At 41.0% G+C, this 26,460-nt stretch overlaps 1 protein-coding gene across 4 annotated transcripts; it reads right to left on the reverse strand.

Moving 5' to 3' along the window:
• Positions 1-1,030: 1,030 nt before the first annotated feature.
• Positions 1,031-23,648, reverse strand: MMAA (metabolism of cobalamin associated A). Of its 4 annotated transcripts, XM_035022965.1 has the most exons (8): positions 22,304-23,508; positions 18,551-18,710; positions 11,252-11,755; positions 8,940-9,062; positions 6,028-6,198; positions 3,632-3,717; positions 2,443-2,592; positions 1,031-1,394 (listed from the first exon to the last, which is right to left on the reverse strand). In XM_035022965.1, the coding sequence occupies exons 3-8, from the start codon at positions 11,694-11,696 to the stop codon at positions 1,107-1,109; spliced, it is 1,263 nt and encodes a 420-aa protein (XP_034878856.1). In that variant the 5' UTR covers positions 11,697-11,755; positions 18,551-18,710; positions 22,304-23,508; the 3' UTR covers positions 1,031-1,106. The 4 variants fall into 4 exon arrangements, with proteins under 4 accessions (XP_034878856.1, XP_034878859.1, XP_034878858.1 ...); XM_035022968.1 differs by lacking the exons at positions 18,551-18,710; positions 22,304-23,508 and adding an exon at positions 23,574-23,648; XM_035022967.1 differs by lacking the exon at positions 18,551-18,710.
• Positions 23,649-26,460: the final 2,812 nt, after the last annotated feature.

Consider the following 26,460-nt stretch of genomic DNA (forward strand, 5'->3'; position numbering starts at 1 on the left):
ACAGCTTCAGGTATTTATAACTAACATAATAACAGCAAGCAGCCTCTGGGTATTTCCTATGTACCACCACGGTAGCAAAAAGATTCTCCTGAGTTATCTTATTTATCCTCATCAACCCTATAAAGTTAACATTGTCAGTTCCCTTTTAGCAGGGAAGAAACTGAAACTCAGAGGTAGGTTATTTGTCCAAACTTAAACAGCTAATGAGTGACTGATCTATGTTGAAAGTTTAAACCCACCCAGTTCAACCCCACAACCCAAGCCCTGTGCCATGCCTCCTCTGGGAACAAAACTTGTTCCTCCTCATCAGGAGTAAGGCAGATTTTTAAGATGCTAATATGAAGTCAAATGACCAAGGAGGAAGAGAAGCAAAAGTCTTTGATAATATTCAAACTGAATAACCCTTGAATCATTGTGACCTCACTTGGGTCCTTTGAGGGTATCCTCCAACTCTTGGGGATTAATGGGCTACATGATTTGCAGCTGGTTTCTCCCAGCTCCCTCTGGGCTCTCCTACCTATCATGGGGGTGTCCACAAGTCTAGACAAGTAGACTTTAAAACTGTGTTCACATCACTACACATTCTACTTGTTTTGTTACTCATGTACATGGTCATTTCAGAAATTCCTAGAATAGTCTGGTACACTAAGTATCAGTCATGATTTTCAGCTCCTAGTAACCCATTGTGTGTGATTCTGGCCTGAAGTAAGAATTTAGACATGTGGTCACTCTTGCTTACATTTTCTCTGGAAACTCAGAGAATATAGAATCAAAGAAAACATTTAAGGTACATAAACTTTTTCTGTTCTCATCAGCCTTCTCTGCTTGTGACTGACGAGAAGGAACTCTCCGACCAGCTACCATGCCAGGGTGTAAGAACAGAAAGAAGTGTAAATCAGTAACATGTAACAGGTACCTTGTAAATACTGCCCGGGGCCTGACCTTTGCCAGCCATATCTAACATTCTTCCACTTTTCAAGCACGGTTCACAAACGAGGCCGTGGGCAGCACAAATGAATTACTAAAAATATAAGCATTGAAGTGACTTTTAATATTAAAATACTTTATGAAATGATATATAAAATCATTGCATAGGATAAATTTCCTTAGCCTCCGCTTTTAAAAGTTTTCAACAACACATCTGCTGCTAGTCCTGGGGACAGGGCCCCACTGAGAACCTTTTTTTCCAGAACAGGAATCTGTTCCTGGACGGTGGGATGGGTCCTGAAATGTTCTAACACGCTTTCCTGAATGAGATTCCACATCCAAACTTTCTGCTGCCTCTGCCGCTTGGCCATCAGCTCCCCACTGGCGAGCATGAGGTCCTGGAACTCTCTCATCTTATCCCACATTTCAGTGATGCCCTCTCCGCTTCTGGCGGAGATACGAATTACCTATTGAAAAGGGAAGAACCAAAACCGTTTTACTTAAAATGATAGGAAACATCTTCATAGGAACTCTGACATTTGCCGATTAAGTCTTACAGTCTATGAAAATAGGTAAGTGAAAACGGAGACATTTTGTCACTGTATTGAAGTAAACTATACCCAGAAGTAGACTGAGGTAACTTACTACGATTACTAACTATGTGCAGAAACAAGACACTGATTTCAGGTCAAAATTTTTAGCCCAGAGGCTTATTTTGACTTAGGATTGCTCAGATGGTCCTCAGAGGCCATGCGGAGGAGCTGCGAGAGGGTCACGAGGATGAGAAGGGCAATGCTGGGTAGGTTTCCCTGAGGCCTGAGTGCTAGGAAACGGAACTATGTTGAGAAAATAGCCCCATTCCCTGTGTCAACAGTCCCTGATTCAGCAAGCACTAAGAGCCGAGCACCCAGCCCCTGCCCGGAGCAGACAGCCCTGCGCCCCGTGCAGACAAGGTGACTGCGGGAGCCCAGGGGCGGGCGGTAAGGGAGGTCACCGCTGCTCTCATTCGAGTGATTACAGCTTACTCTTTAATAACAGAGTGGCCTCCTGCACAGAAAGCTGCCCACATCAATAGCAGCATACCGTTTATTACAGAACTTCTCTTTGTTTTTTCCTTCTTGAAAACAGCACCCAACAAGCATAATGGGAAGGGAAGTGATCACACCAAAAGCTTCTCTCCTACTCAAACTCTTAAGACAGAGAATCAAATCACTAATTGCTCCATAATCTTAAGAATGGTTCCTTTCAGGATGGATTTGCTATCACTTCAGAATGGCTCAAGTCAAACATTAAGCAAACTAATCTATCCCCTTGCATCTGGTTTTTGACATCTCGTGATTGAAGGATTATATTTAAAATCATGACAACCCACTCTGGCTTTGCCATAATGTTTTAAAATTCTGATCTCACATCCAAGCAAAGATTGATTCTAAGTCTAGCTTGGGACTCCCATCCTCTCTTCTAATGGGTGCAGTCCACTCAGGGTAGGAAATGCAGAACGGAACGCAAGCTGACCTTTGGTCTCCAGACTTCTGAGCGTTTGCGGAGTAACTTCAGTGCACTCACATACTCAGCCTGTATCCTTCGAGCCGGCACAATCAAGTCTCCATCAGATTTCGTTATAGCCACCAGGTCTGCCATCTCAATTATACCTCTTTTGATACCCTGAAGTGAAAAAGACAGTGATGTATCAGAAACACTTCATTTAATTATAGCAAAAAAAAAAAAAAAAAAAAAGGGACACCAGTCAATGCTAAGATTTTGAGAGACACACACTTCATTAACTAATTTTCCTCTGCATCCTCCCAAGCCCTGGGTACTAGGAACCACAATTACTCAACAAAAATTATTCAAAAGCACCAGCTGTTGGGATTATGGAAGTCATCTATAAGATCTCTTCCAAATTTAGAGACTAACATGAGAAAATACATTCACAATTAGAGAAAATACATCATCAAGACACAACATGAATGAGTGGCAGGGGACAAGTCCAGTTGTCTCATGACGGATTCTGTCTCTCCTGAGCTAATGCTGCAGGATGCAAAACCATCCATCATTAAGTGCTTAAAGAGAAAAGACACCTATCGCTAACACCTGCATTTCCATAAACAAAGTCTTTGAAGTTTTCCTCAAGGTTTATAATTTTTTTTTCCAATTTGCATTTGAGGAAAAATAACCTGATAGTTAAAAATGCCCCAATCTCGGTCCTACAAACACCCACACCACAGTGGTCTCTTTTGGCTGGAGCGGTCCCTGTGCCCCGTTCGCTCCCCATGCTGCAGGTGGAAAAATCTAAGTTGTAGGATTAGCTCAAGGTCATAAATTCTATAAGTTAGGAAAAAACAGAGAATGTGTCTTTGACTCAGGTATTTTAGCCAATATGAATGATATTTATTTTCTTTTTTTTATTTGAGAGAGAGAGACAGAGAGCGTGCATGTGTACTAGTAGGGGGAGGGGTGAGGGAGAGGGAGAAGCAAACTCCCCGCTGAGCAGGGAGCCCGATGCAGGGCTCAAGCCCAGGACCCTGAGATCACCAGAGCTGAAGGCAGATGATTAACCGACTGGGCCACTCAGGAGCCCCTGAATGCTACTTCTTTTACCTACATTAATAGCAACTTAATTTACAGAAACACAACACTGGATATGTGTACTTTCAGAGATGTATACTTTGTGTCTGGGGAGAAAAAAAGTCAACATAATCACCTGCAATTCATCTCCTCCTGCTGGTGGCAGTAGTAAAACAAACATGTCAACCATATCCGCAACGGCAAACTCCGACTGGCCCACACCTGAAATTGTAAACTATTCATAGTGATGAGACTTTCTCAACTACCTTGACCACCATTTCATTCACTCGTACTCACGCTCACACACTCAAGCCGATCCCACCTTAAACACCCCCCTCTGAAGAATCTATTAAATGCACTGCCTTGCCTATGAGCACACCTGTGACCCTCCCCACACCTCTCTCCCTCGCTTATTCCCAGTAGCCTTCGTGGCGGCTAAATGGAGAACCTCGAGATGTCCAGGGAGCAGCTTGAATAGTGTGGTTCTAATCCTAGACCAGGCCTGTCAAGACTTTCAGCTTTCTGGCCTTCTCAGCCTCTGAGGAGCCCCGCAAACCTGCACCGATGGGTCAGTCTGACTATCCGTGGTCTCTCCTCTGTAAGCGTGCCAGAGAGCTGGCTCAGGAACAGGCACCACCACAGGGTCATGGAGTCTGCCATCCACTACCCCCGCCGCACTGCCCGGTAAAAGCAATGCCCCTAAGCACCCTCAGTCAGCTGCTTTCCCATTCACACCGTGGCTATTACAAACATTCACTGTGCCATGATCTCCCCCATGACGACGACCCTGGCACCTACCTGACAGCGCTCCCTCAGCGTCCCCCTCGCCCCCTCCACAGATAAGCAGGTCCAAATACCAGCCCTGCTCACTGCCTCCTCTCCAGCCTCCTTCCTTCCCATTTCCTCTGGGCCCTTGTTTTGCCTTATCTTTAACCTCTCCTTAGTCTACCGGCTCCTGTCACCCAGCACCTCATAGGAATTGTGCTCTTGTCTTTCTCATCTGAAAACTAAACAAACCAAGAAAAAAAGACAAAAACTCACAACCTCCTCCAATTATCACCATATTTCTCACTTTCTCTTTATAACTAAGTGTCTAGAAAAACAATCAATGTATGCTCATTTGTCTTCATTACTTCACATTAATTTCAATCCACTTAAATCTGACTTCCACATCACCCGCTCCACTGAAACTCCTCTCAAGATTCTGTCCTTTGTTGGGGTGTCAGAGACTTCTAGTTGTCCATTCCATATTTATTCTTCCCCATTTCCTTACCCCAATGTTGTCAGGAGCACCAATATACCAGGTGGAAGCCCACAGTCACCACACCCAATTTCCACCAGAGATGATCAATGACTGAAAGCAAAAGCCACCAGATGGGGTTTCCAGGGAAAATTCTTTAAAGGGGACTAGCCCAGCCAGAGGTACACGTCTTCTGCCTACCCCTTTCCCTTCCTTCCATACTCTCCCTCCTCCCTCCTCCTCCTGCCTGGAATGTGGATGTGATGGTTAGAGCTTCATCAGCCATCTTTTACCCAAGAGCAACACTGAGGAGGGAAACTAAGTGCTAAGAATGGACAGCAGAGACAGAAGCCTGGGACACTGAGGGCACTGTGGAACCACCAGGCCTGCTCAGGACTGCCTGCCTCTGGGCTTCTCCTGTAGACGAGAAAATAAACCACTTTCTGTTTGAGTCACAATTATTTCGAGTCTCTGGGACAAGCAGTCAAATGCAACCTCCAGCCAATGCACTTGGTTTTTATGGTCCTCTTCTCCCTTGATTTCTCCTACTACCACACGGGCAACTCTTCCTCCATCCATCCCTACATGGTGGAGTTTCTGGTCTCCGGCCCCATCTCTCTTCACCCCCTATGTGCCTCCACATTCTATGGGCTAAGTATCTTGAACAAACCGCGGTTCTGTAAATGGGCCATGTCCTCTCACTCTCTTTATTTCACTCCAATTCCTCCTTCAACACTGAGCTCAACTGTCACCTCCTCCCGGAAGTCTTCCCTGATCCCTCAAACCTGAGTCAGGTTGTGTCACAAACATTTATCACTGAGTAGCAGTAGTTTGTCTCTCCACAAGCCTGTGAATTTCTTGGGGTTTCCATTTCAGTATTTTCATTGTGTATAGCTGTGTACTAAGGATAGAAAGATGAAATAAAACATGGCCCTGTACTAAAGAGGCACCCAACTACATGAATTTTCTTAGCAAATATTATAGACATGTGAAATGTGCTTAAACACAACAGGTGTTAAGTTAATGTGTTGTTTCCAATGCTTACAGTTCTCCTCTGGCGTTTACAACATACCACTCTTATATAACAGTTCTCCAGATACACGGCTTTTCTTTAAAGGTCAGGATTAGAGCCTGTATTTTCATATCTCCTATAGAACCCGAGATATCTTGTATTTAATTACACCTTAGAAAATATATGCTGAATGAACAAAATGATACTAGTTGTCAATCATCTTTTTATGGCATTCGTCATAATAGTATTTTACTGTTATGAAATAGAAAATCACACTCACCTACGGTTTCAATAAGAATGATGTCATATCCCCCTCCTTCACACAACAGAATAGCTTCATTTGTGGTCCTTGTCACACCTCCTAAAGTACCGCTGGTAGGAGATGGCCTGATGTATGCATTCATATCTCTTGATAACTCAGTCATTCGGGTTTTATCACCTAAGAGTGATCCTAAGACACAGAGTTAAGACTTTCTAATCATGGAACACCTATAAGGGCCAATTATCAATCAGCTAATTCCCAGGTGAAGTGCTTTATGACATTTCTCCCCAAATCTCAAAATGATTTCATATTATTGAGCTTTAGGGCAACACAGCATGTATGATGCCAAATTAACCGTTTGAACATTTCAAGCCCTTCAAAATTTATAATGGTTTTCCACTGACTAGAGGTTCAAATCTAGATTCTTCAGCCTAGCACTAAAGGCCCTCAGAATGCAGCCCTACCTTACCTGCCCATTTTCAGCTTCCACTAGTCCTCAAATCAATCTTCCATTCCAGCCAAGATGGGTTCTTTACTGTCATCTTAACATGGTTGTCTTTATGGTTTTCAAATGGGGATGAGTTTGCCCCCAGAGGAAATCTGGCAATGTCTAGAGAGATTTTTACTTGTCACAACTGGGGGTAGGATGCTACTGGCATCTGGTGGGTAGAGGCCAAGGATACTGTTAAGCATCCTTCAATGTCAGGAAGCTGCCCAAAACAAAGAATGTCATTAGTGCCAAGGTTGAGAAACTGCTTTAATAGAAGGTCTTTGCCCATGGAACCATGTCTTACGTATTCTGTAATGAGTGTTTATTCACAGTAGGCAATTAATTAATTAATTAATTTTTTAAAAAAAGATTTTATTTATTCATTTGAGAGAGAGAGAGAGAAAGAGAGAGCATGAGCGGGGGAGGGGCAGAGGGAGAAGCAGGCTCCCTGCTGAGCCGGGAGCCCAATGCGGGGCTCAATCCCAGGACCCCGAGATCATGACCTGAGCCGAAGGCAGACGCTTAACCAACGAGCCACCCAGGCGCCCCTAGGGTTCTCATAGGTTCTAATTCTAGAGCAGACACCTACCACATATCTCAACTACCTTATTTATTGCACACAAAACTTTCTTCTAAAGTGATTTTCTGCATGAAACCATCTCTGTGTAAGTCAACAAACTGCCAAAGCCGTACTTTAAATTATTATCCTATAGATCCTAACACACTGAATTAAACATTATGAAATTACTCTCCCATCTGTCTTAGCAGTGAGTCCAAAACTGTCAGTTGCAGACCCTTCAGGAGGTCTCCAAGCTACTGCAGGGGGTCTGTGAATCCAAAGCACAACAAGGACTGAACTACAGGCCAATAAAGTAATGTTTTTCAACTTTAGCATCTTGCTGCTTTTCAAATGTATGGTACTGGAGCAATAATAAAGTAGAAATGGAAACTTACAGTGTCCTGTTAATCCTCACGTATTTTTCTTTCAAAGTCTATTTATTTTTTTTACCTGACAAAGGGACCTTCATTTTTAGTTTAAGAATTAAGAACCACATGGCTATGCAACTTTAATCAGGCTATCTTGTCAGCATATCTGCTATTACTATCTCAAGCTATTATTTTCTTTTGCTATTACAAGTATTATAGAATACTACAAAGGTAAGAGAAAAAAGGCCTTCTCCCCTGTATGAAAATGAGAGCCACTATAAAAAAATTCTTTGTTCAAGTCCTTACACCTTTAACAAAGAAAGTTCTTAGAATGTAAATAAGATGATACACTGACATGGCTTTAATCTTGAACCTTGTGAGTATAATTTTATTTTACGGTTAACATTTTTATTATTGTGACTCAAAAACTGTGCATGTTCTCAGCTACAGTTCTCAGTGGGTGGTAACAGGAATTGTTGTCCACGTCTCTACTGACCTAAAGCCCTTGAAATATGATTATATCATCTCTATTTTTTTAGCATGAAACCCATAGTATGCAAACCAAACACTTCCACAAAGCGCCCTGTATTTTCCCCTCACAACACACGTTACGTTGTAACGGCCTGTGTTCACATGTCTATTTCCCTCATTTGATGTAGCTCCCTAAGGCCAAGAGGACTGTGTCTCAGTCACCATTACATGACACAGTGCCTTCCTTGTACAATGCCTCGCCTATATCAGACATTCGAGCACTTGTTAAACGAATAACTGCAATGTGAGAGGGGTAGGGGGAAGAAAAACTTTCCTGAGTATTTATATGGTATGCTTTATGTTTTCCTTAAATGATCCTTTGGGGAAACAGAGTTTATTCATTTTCTCTCTCATGAGCTGCAAATTAAACTAAACTCGGAGTGACTGTGTGCCCTCAAACCAGTAAGTAGTTGCTGAGCCTGAGAGGTGACACACCACGCTACGTGCTGTAGGGAGAACAGCAGTGTATTCCACGGTCGGTCCCTCTAAGAGCTTTCTGTTTCACTGAACATGTAATATGAACCGGTGACAAGTTAGAAAGAGCAATAACATTTTCTTTTAAGCTTAAGAGACGTTACAATATAAGAAAAAAGCGAACGAGGGATGGACCCATTTTCTGAACCGTGTAGGGGCTGATACAGCCAGGGAAAAAACAACAGGAGGGAAGAGGGCCTAATGTCAGCTTTGATAGACAAAGAGCTGGAAGTTGCTTTTGATTATCTTCAACTTCTGGCACCCATTTTCCTAGTTCTCTAAGTACCCAAGCTCGTCCTGGACTACCCACAAGCTAAGGAGCCCAAGGCCCCAAACCACCTCCCTCCATCTCCACCTCGCCGCCCCCAAAACTCCCTTCTTTCAGTGAGATCAAACTCAGCGAGAGGTTAGAAGTCACCAGACTGTGCAAATTCCCATTAAATTATAAGAGAGCCCTTTGAGCCCCTGCTCTGCAATTAAAAAAAAAAAAAAAGTCAGTGATACTCACCACCACTAGTACAAGAAGAAGGGTCCACAGCTAGCACAGATAATTTGTGCCCTCTCTCAGTAAGCATTTTTCCAAAATACTCTATAAAGGTTGATTTTCCAGCACCAGGGGGCCCGGACAATCCTACAGTAGAGAGAGACCTTCTAATTTAATGAAAGAAATGAGAGCAGCACAATGATAAGTTCTATTCAAATATTAGATTTATCTTCTATTTCTCATGTATTAAAACCATCATTAATGTATTTTAACATTTCCTAAAGTAAACAAAAAACCATTTATTTATCTAGGTTCCTGAGCAATAGGGATATAGGAAGAAAACAATTCTGAGTTCCCTATGTTCTCCAAATTCACTTTGTATAATTACAAAATATGATCGGCCCTTTTACTATAACATAGATCTTTCTGGAAAGACTTCATTGCCTATACTGTTAATGTGCTGAGTTTCCACAACATCTGCCCACCTCTCACCATGATCAGTAATTATCCCACCTATCCCAATGCTGGACACTTTGCTCTTCCCATTAGAAAAACAACTCAGTACTCTGGAAATTCCCAGGGATTGAGAAAATTTTCTATTTATGAAAGATAATTTTTTTTCACCCTACCCATAACTCAAAATATAGGATTTAAACTGAATCCTGAAAAAATTAGCTTGTCTTAAGAAAGGCAGGAAATTTCCCTGCTTGGAGAGTTCACCGAGCATGGCAGGTAAGAGCACGCACTCTGGAGCCAAGTGGCCGGTTCTGGTTCCAGCTCTCCCTTTTATGAGCTGTACAATCGTGGTGAGGTTACTTAACCATTCTGTACCTGAGTATACTCTGCAATAAAATAGATGCGCTAGCACCTATCTCTTCAGGTTGTTGTAAGAACTAGAGGAGTTGATATTTGCAATGTTTAGAACAGCACCTGGCATAAAGTATATAACACTGAAGCATTTAATTGTAATTTCATTCAAAAGTATGCGTAGGTCATATGGCATGCTTGGCTCCTTACTGCAATTTTCAGGGCAGGTCTCTGTCTTAAACATCTGTATGGGTGCCGAACAAACATTTGTTACTTGTAGTTATGATGGTGATAAAATAGCTACCATAAAGACACAGGTTTATCTGGCCTCACAAGACCAAGATGAAAGAACCAGAACAGCAATGAAAATTTGTGAGTTACTAGCTACGAGTGAGTTGCTGGTTAACTCTGTATATTTCTGGGATATTTTCTCTTCAAACAGCATTTAGCCGTAATAAGTAAACACTTTGTCATAACAGGAATTTCTCTTTGGGAGTCTACTATTTTGTCTGTCTACAATACATAAAGATTATTAACGGTCAACGTAGTACTCTCAAAAGGAGAGTTCCTTCAGTGAAGGCAGAAGACTAGGATGTATGAACAATGCAGACTAGTACCAACATCGGTTGGTGAACTCTTTTTGAAATAATCTTTAAAGATTCATACCCTGTTACCATAAAATTAGAAAGTTTTAATCCCCTATCATTAAACTGAGATGTAAGTCTAATATAATGCCAGTCAATTTTTAAGTATTTACTCAATCCTCACAAAATTTCTGCACTTTGTCCACCATTTCAAGTTTTAGTGGGAAAGTTGGTTGGAATCACCTACTTTGCCATCATGAAGAGCTCTCATCCCACCTAAACCTATCTAAACTGTTTAAAAATGCACAATTAAGAAAATATAGCAAGCTTATTTGCAATTGCGGAACCTAGTCAATTGTTCAAGAAATCGAGTGAATTTCTAATATTTTTAGACAGCAAATGAATATGGTCTCTCCTTTAAAACACATTTTGGTATTGAGATGGCTGCACTTAAAGCCAAGCAACTCCTAGAAACTCTAACAAAAAGTACCTGAAAGAAGAGAGACTTGCCCTAGAAAGACTAATGAAACACCTAAGAAGTAGAATGTTGAAATGTGATAAGGATATTTATAGTTGATATAAATACTAAAACAAGGCATTCACTTCAGACCATCGCGCAGAAGGACTACCAAGAGAAAGGAGTAAACCAGTTAACAGTTCTTCATATGCATATTCTATTCTGGGAGCCACAGGTTCTTACCAAAATAGAAATCTTATATTATTCTCTTAAAATACAGAGACTTGGTTCAAATTACCCCCAACATAACAAGACCGATATTTGCAAAAAAAAAAAGGGGGGGGAGGGGGATTAAAATCCAGCCCAAAATTCTGAGAAGAAAAAAAGAATTCCCATTAGATTACAAACTATGTAGACTTATCTTAAAACAGAAAATTTACAAAAATATTTACTGAACAGACTGAAAGGAAAAAAAAAAAAAGACTGACCCACTCGAAATGCTAGTGGTTTTCCTTTATTTATTTGTTCTTGTTCTCTGTGGTAGACTAATACTTTCTGAAGAAGCACCTGGGCTAACTCTTTTTTCCTCTTGTGTGTTGATTCTATAAGAGTTATGGCCTCTGCTAAGCAGGCCCTGTGCCCTTGGATTAAACCGGTATAAAGTTTATCCACAAATCTTTGTTCTTTATCAGAAAGTTCTTCTGTGTGTTCCTTTAAGGTTGTTTGTACACATAATTTTCTCTTTAAACCATTTGGCAACAACATCCATTTTGTACAATGGAGTCCAAGAGAATTAAATGGCCGAGCACAAGGGATTCCTGATCCGAGATGAGTACTTGAGTGAAAGATGAAGTGGTAGCGATGGAAAGGTGTTCTTAAAAGGCCTTTTAGGAAACGCCGGTGAGAATGTTGCAGTAGCATGGGAATATTCATTTTGTTTGTAACTGCAGAAAACACAGGTTGCTTTTTCGCTCAATGTGATTTGTGACTCCCTAGAACAAAGAAAAACGTATTTTTGCCAGTTCAATATACAATTAAGATACTGAAGTTAGTAAAACTGCAAGCTTAGTGTTTTCCCTACATTCTAAAACACACATAATCAGGCTTCTTGGCAGTACAAATGGGTGAAAGTTTCTTACCAAACCTAAGAGAGAAGATGCCCCCTTGCCTACAGTTAATATTCAGAGTAGCCCAAATGATGGATTATTGCTCTACTGTAAAATAGAATGTACATTAAAATTTTCTTCCAGGGGCACTTGAGTGGCTCAGTCGTTAAACGTCTGCCTTCAGCTCAGGTCATGATCCCAGGGCTCTGGGATCGAGCCCCACATCAGTCTCCCTGCTCGGCGGGAAGCCTGCTTCTCCCTCTCCCACTCCCCCTGCTTGTGTTCCCTCTCTCACGGTGCCTCTCTCTGTCAAATAAATAAAATCTTTAAAAAAATAAAAATTTTCTTCTAAACAAAAAATAAATATACAAAAACCCTGTTAGGGTAGAAATTTTATGTCATGTTTATTTTCTTCTGTCTACAGACTACAATTTCCTCAGATCAAACAGACCTTATTTTGAGGCTCATTCAAAAGGTAAAAAACAAAACGAAACAAAACAAAAAAACAAACTTCTGATGCTAGCCTTTTATTCTTTCTCTACCAAAAAAAGAAAAAAATGTGATTAATAGTGTAGGCACTTGAGGCATAAGTTTAGATAAATGTATGTATTCAATGGGCTCACCCTGGAACATAGATATATGTAAAGAATGGCCTAACATAAGCACATCATCACCATCACCACCACCACCACCAACGCCACCACCCTGGGCCTTCGTGTGAAATGAACTGTGAGGTTTGTATGGTAACTAGATCAATGTATTTCCAAGTAGGACCCAAACTGCCTGGTACTTACTAAAAATGCATATTCCCAGCCCCACACATCAGAATCTCTGTGGGTAAATAAGCACACTCAAGTCTGAACCACTATGGAATTAGACGAGGATGCTTTACTTAGATTTACTGATAATCTCCATTTCAAATTGTATTCAACAATGAAAGCTGACACAGTAACATGGAGAGTCAGGAAAGTACAGAGGGTATGAGCCATGGCCACAGAGAGTGGCCACAGAGAGTCTCTGTCACGTCAGCTATCGTGATACTGACCACTCCGTGCCTCAGCATCGTCTTGAGTTAAGAGAAGAGGTAAAGAGAATAGGATGGCTGTGAGAATGAATTCAGTTAATTCATGTAAAGAGCCTCATGTAAAAAGCCTGGAACAGTGCCTAGCATAGAGTAAGAGCTCAATAAACGTTAGCTTTTATTATTATACTAATTTATAAAACATCAGTAAAAATTAGGTCATAGACCTAGCTTCCAGTGGCAAACCAAAATTTACATACAAATGATACATATGGCCTACCAAATTTGGCTTTATGATTATTTGAAAATTTTGGTTTTCAACTACCTCATAGCAGAATGAGATAAATTACTTTATTGCTCCGAAGTACCTCTCTACATTGTATTTCAAGGCCAATCCCTAGCATGAAATTAATTTTACTAAATAACATTCTAATAGGAAAAAAGAAGACATATTTTAAGTTTTTTTTTTTTATTGTTAGAACTATAACTGCTCATTTTTCTGTTCTGGGGGGAACAGGGGACATTATGACTTTGATTTTGACAAAATTCGTCTTATTCTAAAAGGAAAATTTATGGAAAACCGTGTAAAAATGGTTCTAAAAAAACAATTTAAAACATCCACTACCACCCTTCACACAGACATACAAAAAGACATTTAAAACAACACAGTTAAAAGGGGATCTATTTTGGAAGCTCTCTTCAAGCACACTTCTCGACAATACCATGGCCGTTACAACACACTGGAAGCTCATGGGAAGAACTGTATTTTTACTCAACCAGTCACTATTTTCTGAGCACATACCGCTCTTCAGGTCCCATCCTAGGTTTAAGAATCACAGTGATCGGGCGCCTGGGTGGCTCAGTCGGTTGAGCGACTGCCTTCGGCTCGGGTCATGATCCTGGAGTCCCAGGATCGAGTCTCGCATCGGGTTCCCTGCTCAGCAGGGAGTCTGCTTCTACCCCTCCCTCCCCCTCGTGCTTTCTCTCTCAAATAAATAATAAAATCTTTTAAAAAAATCTATTAAGTTCGGGCGCCTGGGTGGCTCAGTTGGTTAAGCGACTGCCTTCGGCTCAGGTCATGATCCTGGAGTCCCGGGATCGAGTCCCGCATCGGGCTCCCTGCTCGGCGGGGAGTCTGCTTCTCCCTCTGACCCTCCCGACCCTCTCCCCTCTCATGCTCTCTCTCTCTCAGTCTCTCTCTCTCAAATAAATAAATAAAATCTTAAAAAAAAAAAAAAAGAATCACAATGACGACTGTTACTGTTGGTGATGACAATGATGTTTACTATGTTCCAGTCATTCTACTATGACCTTCTGCATTAGTTTCCTAGGGCTGCTGTGACAAATTACGACAAACTGGGGGGCTTAAAACAACAGATTTATTCTCTCACTGTTCTGGAGGCTGCAAGTCAGCAATCCCAGTGTTAGCAGGCCTGCGCCCCCTCTGAAGGCTCTAGGGGAGCCTGTCCCTGTTCCCCCAGCTCCTGGTGGCTGCAGGTGCTACACAAGTGCCATCTCTGCCTCTGGCCTTCCATGGCCTTCTCTTCTCTTTGTGTCTCTCCTCTGTGTGGAGATTTGTCACTGAACTGGCTCCACTCAGATAATCCAAGATGACTTCATCTCAAGCTCTTTAACTTAGGGGTGCCTGGGTGGCTTGGTCAGGTTAAGCGTCTGACTCTTGGTTTTGGCTCAGGTCATGACCTCAGGGTCGTGAGACTGAGCCCCCAGTCGGGCTCCGCGCTGGACGTGAAGCCTAAGATCCTCCCTCCTCTCCTTCTGCCCCCGCCCCTCGCCACCCCGCTCACACACTGTGTCTCTTAAAAAAAAAAAAAAAGATCCTTAACTTAATGGCATCTGTCGTCTGCAAAAACCCCTTTTTCCAAATAAAAGTCACACTCACAAGTTCCAGGGATTAGGACGTGGGTATATCTTTTTGAAGGCCACCACTCAACCCACTATACCTTCTTAGGTGGACTGTTACATTATATTACCCTAAATGACATAATCCCAGCACTTCAAAAGCCCACAGAATAATAAACACGATGTCCAAAAAAAACCCACAAAGTGCTGTGGGAACAGACAAAATTATAGAAACTAACTCTCCTTGGGGAGTAGAAGGTTCAAGTCATGGAGGGGTCAGTGTCAAGGCTGGGTCCAAAAGGATACAAAAAAACAAAACTGGAGGAGGCAGGCCTTCCAGGCTGAGGACTTAAATGTACAGAGTCACAGCTGGTCTCTTCCCTGCCATATCAGAGAAGACTGAGCAATTGAGTGAGACAGAAGCCTGGTGTCTACAGGGAACTAGTGATAGGAAATGAAGCTGGACCAGGATGTAAACTGAGGCTCCTCGTTGGCAGTGGAGAAATGACAGAGATCTTTACAGAGATTAGTGACATAATCAACTTGGGTTTTTAGGGAGATAACACTAGGAGCAGTGGTGAGAAGTCCAGAGGAATCAGATCTTGGTAATGTAAAGCCCAGCTTAAGAAACCCTAGCAAAGACCCAAAAGAGATGATGGGCACCTGGACTTAGGCAGGGCATTAAGGGAAAGAGAAGTCACATTCAAGACCTTGTTGTCCACATTAGAATCCTCAAAGCTAACGATGGAGGCTGGCAGCACGCTGCAATTCTTGAAAAAACACAAAAAAAGGCTGTTGATCCGAACCTAATTTCATTTCCCACCAGCCTGTCACTCAAGAGTTTATAAACCATTTCCAAATACTTCATCTCACTTTACTCTCCCAATTTTATGATGACATTATTATTTATTCTCATGTAACAAGGGAGGGAAAACAAGAGTGAGTTAGGTGACTAATGTCATAGCCAATGGGAGGGCCAGGACTCAAACCCAGGTCTTTTGACTCTCTATGGCATTTTTTCTTAATAAATTATTTCAGGATCAAGAAGAAGTCCTTTGGCTAAAAGGTAAAGAGGTATTAGTAACCCTGCCCCTTCCAAAGCAAGTAAAAAGCATTTTTAAAAAGTGTGCGGTGAGGGTGCCTGGGTGGCTCAGTAGGTTAAATGTCTGATTCTTGGTTTCTGCTCAGGTCATGATCTCATGAGTCATGGGATCAAGCTCAGTGGGGAGTTTGCTTGAGATTTTCTCCCTCTGCCCCTCCCCCAACTCTCTCTCTCTTTCTAAAATAAATACGTTCTTAAAATTAAAAAAAAAAAAAAAAGTGTGCAGCAATAGTGATGGCATTAGGAAGAGCCAAAGACCAGAGAAAGAGGAAATGCTGACAAGGATACAGAATATTCTTACTACCAAACCTAGTCCTATCCTTCCATAGGAGAGATGCTATCTATGTAGTCTAAGAAAAAATTATAACTATCTAAAATATGCCCTTTAATTAACAAATCTTACCATGACTACCTCTTGTTACCCAACAAAGCTATGATCAAAAAAGAGAAAGTAATATGTTGAGAGAGAGAGAAACAAGATTATAAAGCATTCATTCAACAAAGATTTGACCATTTACCATGGGTCATGCAATAGTCTAGCACTGGGGATACAACAATGATCAAAATAGAACAAAGTTCTTGACCTCATAAAGCCAACATTCTAGTAAGGGAAGACAGACTATAGATGTATAAATAAGGAGGCCAGTGTGGCTAGATGTGAATAAGCAAGAGAAAAAGTAAAAGAGAGAAGGTTAAAGAGGGGGTCAGATATACAGCCATAGATATGACTGAAGAACTTTTGACTGTGAATGAGAAGGGAAGCAGTAGGACCAAGAACCTGATTTGACTTCTGTTCTAAAATGATCTGATGGGGATGCAAGAACAGAAATGGGAAGACCAGCTAAGAGATTACTGCAATAATGCACATGAGAACTGATGAGCACTTGGACCACATGGGGATGGTGTTAAATAAGATTCTGGATGAATTCTAAAGGACCTGCTAATAAATGAGATGTGGGAGGGAAGAGAAAGAGAACAGTCAGGATTTAGCACAGGTTTTACCCTGAGCCACAGCAAAGATGGAGTTGCCCTTTAATGAGCTGAAGAAGACTGCAGGAGGTCAAATTTCAGGTAAGATCAGGCATGTTTAGTTTCCGATACCTTAAGTTTGAGATGCCCACCAAATATCCAGGTGGGATCCTGAGTGGGCAGTTGCATTACTAGCATAAGGAAAAGGTCAGAGCTTCCGTGTAAATTTGAGAATCATTAAGTATTTAGGTGTTAATTAAATCTATGAGACCAAATGAGATTAGCAGAAGAGTGGCTGGAGATAAAGAGGTGTTATACCATTTTTCATAAAATTTTACACACACACACACACACACAGAAATACATATGTCAAAATGTTAACTTCGTCTATAGGTAAGTGGTATTACAGTGCTTATATGTTGTTTTTGGCTAATCATATTTTTCTGTTGTAGGCAGAATAATGCCCCCCCCCCCCAAAGACGTCCATGTCTTAATGCCTGGAACCTATGAATATGTTACGTTAAATGGTAAAGGGGAATTAAAGTTGCAGATGGAATTAAGGTTGCTAATCAGCTGACCTTAAGATAAAACAATTATCCTGGATTATCCAGGTGGACCCAATATAACACCAAAGTCCTTTAAAGAAAGAGGGAGGTGGAAGAGCGAAATGATGTTATGTGATGAGGACTAGGACTCAGCCCACCCTTGCTGAACCTCTAGGATGGAACAAAGGGCTACCAATGCCTTGATTTTAGCCCAGTAAAACCCATGTCAGACTTCTGACCTACAGAACCGTAAAATGATAAATCTGTGTTGTTTTAAGCCATTAAGTTTGTGGTTATTTGTTACAGTAGCAGAAGAAAACTAATACAGTTGCTATGGCAAAAAAATCTTTTTTAAAGATAAAACATAGAATTTGTATACTTTTAATAAGAAATGTCTAATAACTTCTCATGATTAACTTTTTACCTCTGACTGTATCTATAACCTGTAACCTGCTTCCTTCTGCATTGAGATTTCTTCATAATGTGACAATCAAACTTGATGAGTCCTTAAACAGTTACTATGACCATCAGCATTACATTCAATGTATATTTATACGTCAATTTCTAATTAAACATAAAATTAGCATATATACTTAAAAACCTAGTAAAAAGAATTACATACAAGGTGAAATAAGTGATAATCATATTTTAGCTATGCTTCTATGCACCAACATTCTATCAGAATCATCACATTAAGATATGAAGTTCAGTAGTACTCTGAAATGATGTGATACACACGGGCTAGTAATCATTTTGAGCACAGCAGCTTTAAAAAAAAGTCTTAAAAAAAAAAAGTCTAAGGGCGCCTGTGTGGCTCAGTGGGTTAAGCATCTGCCTTCGGCTCAGGTCATGATCCCGGGGTCCTGGGATCAAGTCCCACACCAGGCTCCCTGCTGCTTCTCCCTCTCCCTCTTCCTGCCACTCTGCCTACTTGTGCGAGCTCTCTCTGTCAAAGACTAAATAAAATCCTTTAAAAAAAATCTATATGCTTAATAAAAATTAGGTGTCTAGAATGCTTATCTTCCACTTTTTTGCCTGACAAAGTCCTACTCAGTTCAAATATCACCTCTTCTAGGACACATCTTCACTACCTTTCTCAGGCAGTCAACTGTTCCATCTGCAAAGCTCCACAGCCTTTTATTCATCTTGTTTTCTAATTCATCTATTTACAGATCTCTACTCACCAATTCTCCTCCCTGGGCCCAGTTGATGATCCTCCCAGAGAAGAGACAATCTCTTATTCTTAGTTTCCTCAGAATCCAGTACAGTGTTAGGCACATGGTGACCTGTTAAATTCTTTTAAGGTTCATGAGTGGGTTCTCTACTTTATGTTGATCTAATATACTAGAAAGAAAAGTTTGAGTAACGTCCTTAACCTGTGTGATCTGAGAATCTTTACTAAAAGCATTCTACCTTCTAAGTTCCTTGTTTTGAATCAAGGCAACTTTGACATCTAACTAATGTTCCCAAACAGAAAAACAGGTAAGTTTGTAAGGAATCAAAACCCAGTAACAAGAGCTTTACTAGACGAAAATATGTCCACTGATAATAATGCAAACAATATTCCCTAAATAAATGAGATGAATAAAACTTGTCTAATAAATAGTACACAGGTTGCTCTAACATTTAGTTACTTCTTACAACAATTTAATCAAAGTCTTTCCCAGAAAATCCATGCCAACAACCTGACAAGCTTATGGTTTATATTGCAGGGTTTATCACAATTTGGGATTGTGAAGTTCTCTATCCTTTGATGCCAATACAAATCTTAAAAGGCCTTTAAGTGAAAACAAAGAGCCGGGAAAAGGATGCTATCATTTTCCCCCATTCTTCTGCCAAAACCAAAAGCCTACCCAGATGTACATAATTCAAGGTTTTTACCCCTTCAAATCTCTCCATGGGGGCTGACTTCCTTGGTGGCCCCAACCCTTCTGGACCATGTGAATGGCAGAACAGCAGCTGCTACCTTTCACTGACCGTTTATTACGTGTGAGGCATTTCTGCATACACTTCTTCAGCTAAGCCTCACAACAGTACACAGGATTCTATTTTACAGGTGAGGCTCAGTAAAGTTACACTGATTGACCAAGGCCTCACAACTAGTGGCAGAACTTGGGAAAAACGACAGATTTTAAAAATCCAGATGTATATGAAGAGACGTGGTATCATGTCACACCAAGGGAATACGAAATAACCCTTTACATTTAAATATGGAATGATTATGGCAAGCTGTTTATCTTCATTTTGTTTTTGTTTTTTTTCTTTTTTGCTTAGGCCAAAATGAGAAATTGGTTTACATTTTCTGTGCAAACCTTATCAGGAGGCCATCCCAATAGTGTATAAGGTGACAGAACAGATCAAATTTCTACAATTTTTAAATGTTTTCACTCCACAGAGAATAATTCACACCTGATAATTAAGTGCATAACACACTTAAACTGATTAATTTAACCTCAACCAGATTTTAAAGAAGTCCATAATTTCTGGGCGCCTGGGTGGCTCAGTTGGTTGGGCAACTGCCTTGGGCTCGGGTTATGGTCCGGGAGTCCTGGGATCGAGACCTGCATTGGGCTCCCGGCTCAGCGGGGAGCCTGCTTCTCCCTCTGACCCTCTCCCCTCTCATGCTGCTTCTCTCTCTCTCTCTCATATAAATAAATAAAAATCTTAAAAAAAAAAATAAGTCCATAATTTCTTTTAAACCAATGTAACTCATCCTTTATGAACAACTCTCTACCCTTGTAACATGTCACTGGCAGAACAGACTACTAGAGTGGCAAAATCATGGAGGTAGGGAGAAAGGCTTCCCATCTGCTTGTGTAACTAAGCATCTTTTCCTGCTTTCTTATGGAAAGAAATTTTAAAACTTAGCCAATAATCAAACTGTTTCAATGAATTTTAATGATTCCTGAGAATCACGGAGGTCTCATCCTACAATTTTAAGTTGAGTACTACCAGAATACAAGAGAAATTTCTAGCATTTACAACATTCAGTAAGAGCCCTCAAAGCACTGCCATTCTTAATAAACCAGAATGTTAATTTATTAATATACAATGAAAAATATCAAGTGGGCAAAAATACTAAAATAAATAGGTAAGTGAACCCCCCTTTCAGGCAAAAAGGTTCCTATGGACAGCAGCATTTTAAGATTCACATTTGTTTTCCTCCAATCTCTTTTTAAATTCCTTTTTTTTTGAGAGAGAGCACGTGCCCAGGTGTGTCTGTGGGGGGCGGGGGTGCAGAGGGAGAGGGAGAGAATCTTAAGCAGGCTCTATGCCCCGCATGGTGCTCGAAGTGGGGCTCTATCTTACCACCCTGAGATCATGATCTGAGCCGAAATCAAATGTCAGAGGTTTAACCCACTGAGTCACCCAGGCGCCCCTCCAATATCTCCTTAATATCCATCCCCTCTTCCCCACCCTCCTTCCCACATTTCTCTACTATAATGGCTTTCAAGCTCTGATCAATGTCCATAGGAAGAAATGCACTTACATTAGTCTACATGTAGGAATATAACTCAAACAAAAGTTTCACAAAACACTTCTTACTGCTAGTACATGTGATACACTCTAATATTATCTTTTCTATTTTTCTTTTTTTAATGCAGATGGCAAACTACCACAGCCACAATCTTAGGTTTGAAAAATGCTGATCTACTCTAGATACCTCTATGACCATTATTAATTCATCTTCCATATTACCACTTATCATAAAATGTAAATCTATTTTACTCATCTGCTTAAAATACATAAAAAGTTCCCTCTGCCTTATTTGTAAAATACATACATACATACATAAATTAATTAAATAGGTTTTCTTTAATTCAGCCATTCATTTACTCAGCAGCTATTTATTGAGAACCTACTGAATGCTAGGTACTGTGCTATACATTGGTATATGGGTCCAACATAGGTCCTTAACATTGTAAAGTCTACAATCCAGCTAAGACAGTTACTACAAAAATATTACATACTCTTTAGGAGTGCTCTTATCTACCTCTCCAACTTCATTCATTCCCCTCCTTCACTTTTACCACACTGCTATAACTATTCTGATTTGCACACAGGTCCCAGAAAAACCACACACTTTGGCCATTGTCCACAATATTCCTTCTGATTAGAACATCCTTCTTTTCTTTAATCATCTCACAAATTCCTCTTCAGCCTTCAAGAATCAACTCAAGTGTCTCCTCTAGAACAGTTCTCCACTCCCCCTTTCCATGCCCTTTCCGTTGTCACTCCTTTCTTGTCATCATGTATAGGTCACATCCCTCTATTATAATGTTGGTCACACTGTTTTAAGTTGTTAGTCTTGCCTAGACTATGAGTTATCTTAGTTATCAATAAACAGCATAATTTATTGCTCACAGAATAAATTAACGTATACTCTAATTGTATATGGGTCAATAACTCCATTATGCTGATTACTCAATTAATCAATGTCTGGAAACATATATTTTTTTAGATATTTACAGTAAATATATATTTATTTTAAGGACTTTCTTTTTAAAGTCTTATTTCAATATGTGGATGTTCTCCTTCATTAAAAATTTGCTCAGCAGCAGCCAGTCTGACTTGGGATATTTGTCTTGAAATTGATCCAATGAATATTCTCAATTTCAATAACTACTCTGGCAAGAAAAAGCATGCAGGATTTCCAAAATCAATACATTAGGTCAGTGTCTGCAGCACAGCACAGTTCATACAGGCAGGGCAGTATTATGCCATGTGTTTCCATTTCTCAATGCTAATCATTTTTGATTTGAAGATAAACTGTCAGATGCCATTAATCTGTTTACCATCTCCCACCATACCCCACAGAGGGTTTTACATTGTCCTTTTCCAATAATCTCAGGAAATTTTGGTAGAGCAGAATGACTTTTTTAAAAAGCAACCTTTAAATAGGTCATTGTTATATAAGAGTAACATCGAATACATACCGAACTCATGCAGGGAATATCCTACGGTTCTCTGTCCACTTTACCTTTTGTCACTTTTCCAGTTAAGACTCAGATCTCCCCATTTCCACTTTTAGGATTCTAAATCTGTTTGGAAAATCTCTATTTTTCTACATTTCATCATTGTTAAACATTTTCATTCATTCCCATTGCTAACACTCAAGTTCAAATCCAAACTGGTCTTAGGGAGCCCTGTGTACAATCTGCATATGAGGGACCCACATGCCCACATGGCAACAGGCAGCTAAGGGGCAAATGTTTCAAGCACTCACCAGCCCTTTCCATGCCAAATACAGGTTTTCTCTGGACATCATCAAATAGCTCAAGTTGAGATTTACATTTCTTATGATTATATAATGTTTCATATCTGTTTTGCCTCTAATAGAATACAGCCCTTAAAATAACTGAGTTGTTCCCTTTTAAAAATTCTTATTACCTTGAACACAAAACGATGTTCAGTGTTTACAGTAAAAGAGTATTTTGGGCATTGTAGATAATCCCCAAATGATTAAGAATCTGCACAGGCTTTCGGGAAACGTGGTTTCCTACCAACCTGGAAAAGCTATAGTAATCTATTTGTTTTCCAGAGTATATGTATTTGGGCACAGCTCTTAAGAAAGGTAATAAAAGAAGAAATTTTACGCCATTTTTGCTTAGGTGGTCTTTCATGTGCTAACGAGAAATATAAGTCATTTGAATACAGTACATCTGCCGGAAAGGACAGTCCATGCCTCTGCAGAGTATTTGATAAAGCCTAGATACTCCTTGTGACTTTCGGTTTGAACCTTACTTTTATATCCTGGATTTTATTGCATAAAAGAGGAGTTTTAATTTCACTCTGGGGGAGAAGCTATCGTGCCCTTCTCTGATCCATTCTCTGGCTAATCATTCGCCAGGTTTGGCAGCGGCAAGGGACCAGCAACCTTACCAAAACCTCCTTACTGTGGTACAACGGTAAGCTCACAACCCTGCCTAGACTGATGTAGATTTTGAAACACTGCTTACAGAGCATTTCCTTTTTAAGGAAAAAAACAACGGAACTTCCCTCTGAACCCATTCTGCCGACGCCTGCCAGCCAGCACATATCCCGCATTCCCGGTATCACCCAATTCAACAATACTCTCCTTTCCTTCCCCCACCCCAAATCCTCCAGGGGGCGCCCCCGACACCGGGGTGGGCCCCCACCAGCAGCCCGAGGCGGGAGCCCAACTCCGGCTCCGGACGCCGCGCGCAACCCCCGCCCCACACTCACCCACCGGACGACAGGGAAGTGCGGCCCGCCCCTTCCGCCGGACAGGGCTCGCCCCGCCCCGCGCTGGCCGCGGCGCGCAGGCGCAGGGCTCACAGCTGGACGCGAGAGGCCCAGGGGCGCCCGGGGGCCGGACGGGGGCGTTGGGCGGGGCTAGGGCCTCGGCGGACGTGGCCGCGGAATTCCGGCGTGTGTGGGGGACGCGTGTGCGTGGAGGCCTGCGGGCCTGCGTCGGGGGTGGGAAGTCGGTGGGGCGCCGGGAAGCTGTCGGGCAGTGAGGCGGGGGAAGGTAGTTTATGGCTTTCGCGTGGCTTTTCTCCGGGTCCTTGTTCGGTCGTCCACCTCCAGAGCTCGAGGGTAACGAGCATCCCCTCCCGGCCTTGGCGCGTTGAGAAGTCCGGGAGGCGGAGCCAGAGTGCAGCCCCGGGGCCCCGCGGCATCGGCGGGCCGCAGTCGCAGACCCCTTTTTTCCAATCCCAGAAGCTTCGAGTGTGGGACAGAGGGCGAGACGTGGGATGTTTGACAAACGGTAACAGCAGGAAGACCCCAAGACTCCGGAAAGCCGTTTCCAGCCTGCTGGAATAAATGCTCAGTCGAAATAGACCTCAAGTGTTTAAGCCGTGGCATAGTTTTTTTTTCTCTTAAAAGTTACCATTCGTATTAACAGTACCTGTACGAAAAGTGAGGACCCGCGACTGCCCTGGGAAACTCACCGAGCGGGAAAGGCTCCCGGTTGAAATGGAGATGAAAACGAACATGCTTAATATTTGCTACCTCACTGCGGGGCTGGAATGATAATGATAATTTTTTGAAAACCTGTTGGATTATATAATAAGTAGTAAGACCTAAGTTTTACCTGAGTTCTAGGATTTTTAGGGAAAACTGAAGTCTCCCAAATGTATGCTGTGATGTAATAAAGACAGCACCAATGGGCATTAAATAGCAAGCATCAAATTATGACAAATAGGAACGGTCCTAACTGGGGTCTATATTATAATCAATATCCGGAGCCAAGACCACAATCTGATCTGCCAACCCCACCCCATCCCGCCATGATATGCATCCTTGAATGCATTTGTGAGGGGTTAGGACTTACTCAAGTACTTGGTATGGGTTCGTTCTTGTTGGACATAGAACGGTAAAAAATCATGAACTGTTGGTTTTCATTACTGTCTTCATTAGTATTCAGACTAAAAGACCACCACTTCTACCCCAGTTGTAACTGACCCAAGTATAGTCAATTACGGAAAACTAAACCTAGGTCTTAAGTGAAGTAAAGGGCCTAGTGGAAAACATGGAAGCAGATCTGGTTTCAAGTCCCAGCTCCTGAACACAGTAAATACAATAAGGATAAAAACTTGGTAGAAGTTACTTCATTTCTTTAAGTTTGGAGTTACTCATTTGTACAATGGTTTGTGTTTTGTTTTTTATTTTTTGGTATTAAATTTTATGAAAGCTCTGTTTGCATTACCTAAGGAAATGAGGAAAATTTGTTAATTTAAAAACGATTTTTAATCCTTACCTGGTTTTTATTCTACAAACTGTTAAACACTTCAGTTCATTTCACTTTTTTTTTTTTTTTTAATCCAGGTGTTTCCTAAACTGTTCTATGGAACGTTAGTCCATTGCAAAACGTTAATAGACCTTTCATGGAAAAAATTTCCAGCATCAGTACTGGGAAAACACATACCTGTTGCTGTGAGGTTATTTCAAGTACATCCATGTAGCATTCTTGCCAAAAACATTTAGCCTGAATCTGTGAGGAACACTCGGATAAACTCACAATGTGATTTATTTGGACTTTTAAGTGTAAGGTCAAGGCACAGAAGAAATAAAAAAAGGACCAGTTTGCAGTTAGGGCAACTGAACTGGATAGGATCGTGGATTTTTTAAGTTTTAGAAGAATTCTGTGGACAATTGGAAATTTGAACATGGAAGCAAAATTAGATACATTGTTGACTTAAATTTCTCAGGTATGATAAATTGTGTTTATTACAAGAATGCTTTTGTTCTTAGGAGGTGCATGTTCAAGTAGGGGAGAGATCATGATATCTGTCTGGGAACTTCTTTCAAATAGTTCAGGCCAAAAAAAAAGTATGTATGTAAAGAGAAAACAGCCCCTGTGTTAATTATGGTTCTAGGTGAAGAGCATATGAATGTTCTTTCAACTCTTCTATAGGTTTGAAATTTTTAAAAATTAAAAGTTGGGGAAGAAATTATAGCTAGCAGCTACTAGTTTTCCTTTTTTTCCCCCTAACTAGCAATTACCTTAAAATACACTGGTAATGCTTATTTATAGGAAAATACAAAGTTCATTTATATACTAGTTTTCTTATAATCTGACCTTGAGAAATGGTGTGCCATGTCTAAGAACTGTAGGAAACTGAGAAATTACCTCATTCTTAAAGGCATGATATTGAATCTACATTGAGACCTATTCACTGGGTAATGTTCAGGTACATCATCCAATGACCCCTGCTCTATGCTGTGTATGTTGCATTAGAATTTTAACAATATTAATGAATTCTTGTAATCTGTTAATAGTTTTTAAAATGTTCATTTATTCCTACAAATATTTCTTTACTGCTGTGTGCCCAGGCACTGTACTAGGTTCTAGAGATAAAGCTGCCATCAGTAATGTACAGATAAAGTTCCTGCCCACACACAGTTTACATTTGGGGAACAAGAGAGAACACAGAGTACAAGCAAATATCCATCAAATGATAAGTGCTATGTAGAATAATAAACTAGGGTTTAGAGATTAGGGGACACCAGGTAAGGTTGGGCAAATACTACTTTATATAGAGTGAACAAAGAACACCTCACTGAGAAGGTGACAGTTGAGCAGAGATCTGAAGGAAGGGAAGGAGTGGGTTGTGGATATCTAAGT

This window comes from Mirounga leonina, unplaced genomic scaffold (assembly GCF_011800145.1).
Source record: "Mirounga leonina isolate KUSES-001 unplaced genomic scaffold, KU_Mleo_1.0 Mir_176, whole genome shotgun sequence".
Lineage (NCBI taxonomy): Eukaryota > Metazoa > Chordata > Mammalia > Carnivora > Phocidae > Mirounga > Mirounga leonina.